The 5,000-nt window shown below is 41.9% G+C and overlaps 1 protein-coding gene across 1 annotated transcript in view; it reads left to right on the forward strand.

The window, feature by feature from the left end:
• Positions 1-3,024: 3,024 nt before the first annotated feature.
• Positions 3,025-5,000, forward strand: part of slc26a6.2 (solute carrier family 26 member 6, tandem duplicate 2) — a gene marked incomplete at both ends in the record, with an annotated part of 11,126 nt that continues 9,150 nt past the window's right edge. Inside the window, 3 exons of the mRNA XM_080853860.1 lie at positions 3,025-3,173; positions 4,455-4,594; positions 4,714-4,824. Coding sequence (XP_080709986.1) covers positions 3,025-3,173; positions 4,455-4,594; positions 4,714-4,824 — 400 coding nt within the window. The remainder of the gene's footprint in view (positions 3,174-4,454; positions 4,595-4,713; positions 4,825-5,000) is intronic.

A 5,000-nucleotide genomic window follows, 5' to 3' on the forward strand; every position in this document is an offset into this window, starting at 1 on the left:
CATCTGCTTACATTTATTTTGGAATTAGAACTATTTGTGTTTGTCCATGTGTGTTTATGTGTGTGCATTTGTCTGTGTGTGTGCCTGTGGGTGTGTGCGTGCATGTGTGAGTGTTTGTGTGTGAATTTGTGTTATTTTTTCGATAATAAAAAAGTCTTCTTTGTAACTGTTTGTGCTATGTTACATTACAGTAAACGGTATTTCCACTGCTGTGATAGGCTCTCTCACATTCCCATGAAGCCTTACATGGCGGTCTGGCTGTTCCACGAAAACATCTCCACAAACACCAGGAAACAGGGGCGGACTGGGGGGAAAAAGTGGCCCGGGAGTTACTGTCAGACCGGCCCACTCAATACACGGCGCGCGGCCCACTAAGTACACAGCGCACTGCCCACTCAGTACACACCGCATTGCCCTGACGTATCGGTCAGTGGTCTACTGGGAAAAATACCCATACACTTAACATTATTTTGGTTAATTACAAAGAAGTTACATCATATATGCTTGTTTTTTAATAACATTCGGATCCACCAATTTGCCTGGATGGACACATGGAATAAAATGATACTGGCTATTGTAACACTCCAAGGTAAAGTTTGCAAGATGAATAGTATCAGATCAGATCAGATGGTTATCAGATCAGATGGTTATACGTATAACTACAAAGCCTATTGGTTAGTACACTCAAAGCGTATTAGATAAATATACTTGAAATTAGTGCTGTCAAACTATTACAATATTTAATCGCAATTTTTTTGTCTATTATAAATGTCCCTTCATTTATTTTGTATCCATTTATCCATGTTTTATTCCAGAATCATCTATCTAGATAACATATTAACATTGTTTAAAATGTAAGTGTTGTGAAACGCAAGCTTTGCTTGGCCAATTCAACACCTTTAGATAACATATTAACAATCTAGATAACATATTAACATTGTTTATAATGTAAGTGTTGGTGTAACACAGTGATTTTAGCATAACAAACTAGCTGGTTAACTTATTTGACACAAGTTACAGTATTTGGAATGATAAGATTGCCCTATTTACAACTACCACCATGGATAGCTTGCTCATCGATTGTAAACAAGTGACTACAGCTAACATGTTAAAATAGATAATCTCGATGTTGACAACAGCTTGCTTATTTTACCAGATCATAACGGTCTCAATTTAAGACATACCGTTAGCTAGGCTTGCTGTAGGGAACGTTACCTCATCTGTGAATAGCAAGCTAACATTTGGCAAGGTCAACGCCACATCTTACCTTATCACAATGTCACCAGTCAGTGGTTTTCCAAATAAAATGTAGGCTAGAGTAATTGACATTTAATAACATCTCAAACTAAATCAGACTGACGGAAGAGATTGACAGAGGCAGCAGCAAGCTGTGCCTCATCCGTGTTAAGGGCTAGGGCTGACTGCACACGTCAATACGGTTGCTTGCCCTGGCTGGGCGTGTTGCTTGTATGTATGCAAATCCAAATGTAAGAATCCCAGAATCCTCTAGGCCTACCTCAATCGGCACAGCTGAGAACACTTCGGCTGTGTAAGAACCAATTTTCAGGTGTTCATTAATAACATACAGACATGTTCTTACGTTGAACTTCCGAAGTCCGTAAAACACATAAGTAACGTAAAAAAAAAAAAAAAAAAAAATCGAAAAATAGTCACCATAGGTGTGAAGACAGATTGCAAGTAGGAGTATAAAATTCAGTCAGTGCTTCTGAGCATTTGTATTTCTTAGAGGAAACTAGATTAATGTTGTCTTCAGAAATTTAAATATATTATACTGATATGCGCTGAGAGTGGGCCTGATGGCGGTGGGCCGGTTGATGATGATAATGGGCTGGTGTTTTGGGCCATCGGCCCACCGGGGATGTCCCCGGTATTCCCGATGGCCAGTCCGCCCCTGCCAGGAAAGGGATATGTCTATGGGCTGAATTAATGATTGACTGATAAGACCAATTTATTTGTCACTGATTGTCAGACACCACAAACCCTTAGTGTTTGTTCTGAGGGGTGGCCCCAGGTAAGCCTTCTAATTGGGTCTGAATAAAACACAAGGACACGGGGACAAGGAGAGAAACTATACAAAATATAGAGTATACGTTTATGAACTTTATAACTTTGTATAACCATATATAAATGAGACAGCCAAGCAAAATGAAGTGAAATACATTAGGTTTGATTGTAGACTTCAAACCTCAACTACATAAAACCTTACCATGATAGTATATGAAGCGCTGATGTGAGTGCATATGTAATTTGTATTCACATCTCTGGTGTCATTACCCATAAAGCCAGAACCTGCTTTAGTCCGTCCAAAGCACTGCTTAGATTCACCTTTGGTGTGTGTGTGTGTTAGGATAGGTATCGAGGACATGGGGCCTAAGGGCCACAATTGTTTGTAGCTTATAGATGATGGAGTGCTAATTGGAGAAGCTGCTTCCAACTCCATGATGCACAGCCTCAGCACATCCCGAGCACAAAGCCTGCTTGTGCTGTCTGTCCTGTGTGAAGCACATCCTCTATCTAATCAGACAGAGATAACACCCCTTTGAGGCGAAGAACCAGGTCCACTGCACCTCTTCTCTTCTGAGGATATCTCACCAGGACTTTGATCTGTGTGTGTGTGTAGCTATCACAAGAAAACCTCTGTGCTCAGGACACACACCTGTAGAGGAAGCTGAAGAGGACAGGTGGACACGCAGACTCCTTTACCTGCATCAGACACCTGTCTCCTACATCAAGCTCAACAGACTGGATTGTGGATTCACTACTTAACTGATCAAGTTATCAATAACTCTGAAATTTCAAAATATTGATCACTCACTGCTGGATGTCCAAGTGACATTTTCTATTGGATAAAGAGTGGTGACCTTCCCAGGGAATCCAAGCAGTGGACAACACTGGTTGGCCTGATTACTGTTGCCTCTCGCTGAAGCAAGGAACTGATCAGGGACTGAATCCAACGCTGGACATTTGCACACAAACGCAAACACACACACACACGGTATGGAAATGCCCCAGGAGGACGTGGAGAGTACGCCCAGGCGGCGGGTGGGCTACACCATGCAGCGGACCGTGCTGGATGAGCTGAGTGTGGATGACATGGCCGAAAAATCAGACAGCAAAAACACACTGGTAGAAAAACTCAAAGACTCTGTGAGGTGAGGCACCCCAACTCTTAACACTATATACCCACAGACACAGAGCACCTTCCCAGTCTGTCTGTAGGGCCAAGGGCAAGAAGCAGATCAAGTAGTGGTTCAGTAATTTTTGTTCAAATGGTTGCATCACCATGTGCATTTGTAAATGGTGCCTCATGGCATTATGGCTGAAAAGCATGTCTCTGTCTCATGTCTCTGTCTCATGTCTCTGTCTCATGTCTCTTACACTGTGATAAGCTTGTGGGCTCTGTCCTGGTTTCCATTCAGTACTTTACTTCAGGTATGTGCTATCAATGAAAAACAATACCAAAATTGATTTGTATGTCTATTGCAAACATTCATGGGCGCTTTCCAATCAGCTGTGTGAACGATTAGTCTCATGAGTGTCCTCTAGTGGCAGGGAACTCTATCTGCTGTGTCATGATTGCCAACTTCTTTTACCACAATCCCACAATCCACAACATGTCAAAGTATTTATTGTGGTATTCTGGTATGAGTATCAGTACCACAGTACAATACAACACATTTGCCAGTGAGTGTGACAGCACATACGAGTAATGAGTCATGAGTAACGAGTAATGAGTATTTTTTTCACGGATTCGATTGTGTTCTAATATCCTGCACAGAAGAAACAATGTGTATTGATTTTTCCCAGCAGTTGTTACATTTTTTGTTTGTATTATTAATTTCGAAGTCATTCCAAGACTCCCTTCCTCCTTGGCTTTTCTGGTCTTTCTCTGATTACTCAAGAAGAAATTCTGGTTCATTATTATATTGAAATCATGTTTGTAACCATTTTTAAACCAGTGTTAAAAACCGGGTTTCCCTTTAAAAAGTAATTTTCTCTTTTCAGACAATGAGAAAGCCAGCTTTTTTCCTTTTGCTTATTTTGCTGTTTTTCACTCTGATAAAGTACATTTGAGAATGACAATTATTCTCTCACTCCAAATCCTGTCAAGCGGTGTGCCAGAATTTCCTGTTGGTTTACATGTGTTTCTCAGGTATTGGAAAGGTCAAACTAAGGTCTTAGACTCAACAGACAAGGTGTTCAGGTTTCTATGCAAAGTATAAGGCATTGTATAACGTGGTGTGTGTGTGTGTGTGTGTGTGTGTGTGTGTGTGTGTGTGTGTGTGTGTGTGTGTGTGTGTGTGTGTGTGTGTGTGTGTGTGTGTGTGTGTGTGTGTGTGTGTGTGTGTGTGTGTGTGTGTGTGTGTGTGTGTGTGTGTGTGTGTGTGTGTGTCTATGTGTGACTGTGCGTGTGTGCGTGTGTGTGTGTGCAGGTGTTCCGGTCCCCGTCTGAAGAGCTGCTTCTTCTCATGTGTTCCTGTGCTGTCATGGCTGCCTCGTTACTCCCTCAGAGAGAATGCCATTGGAGACCTCATCTCAGGCATCAGCGTGGGCATCATGCATCTGCCCCAGGGTCAGACTATCAGTTCAAATGTTAACCTGTTTCTCTGCTTATTAACAATGCATCGTAATCTACATTTAGCATCTGACACGACTCACTGAGCGAATGTGTTCCTTTGTGTGCTTCTCCAGGCATGGCCTACGCCCTGCTGGCTGCCGTGCCTCCAGTCTTTGGCCTCTACTCCTCTTTCTATCCCATCCTCCTCTACTTCATCTTTGGGACATCCAAACACATTTCAGTGGGTAAGAGTAACACAATGCAACATAACACAATATAGTGTCACTGGTTGTCACCGACTCGTTGAGACTGATTGATAATTTAAATGAAGCATGTTATGTTTCATATTTTACATTCCTGACCAATAATCCTATTCATTACAATTCAGGTGATTCATCCTAGCCTGGCCATTACCAGCCTG

This window comes from Sprattus sprattus (genome assembly GCF_963457725.1).
Source record: "Sprattus sprattus genome assembly, chromosome: 16".
Classification (NCBI taxonomy): Eukaryota; Metazoa; Chordata; class Actinopteri; order Clupeiformes; family Clupeidae; genus Sprattus; species Sprattus sprattus.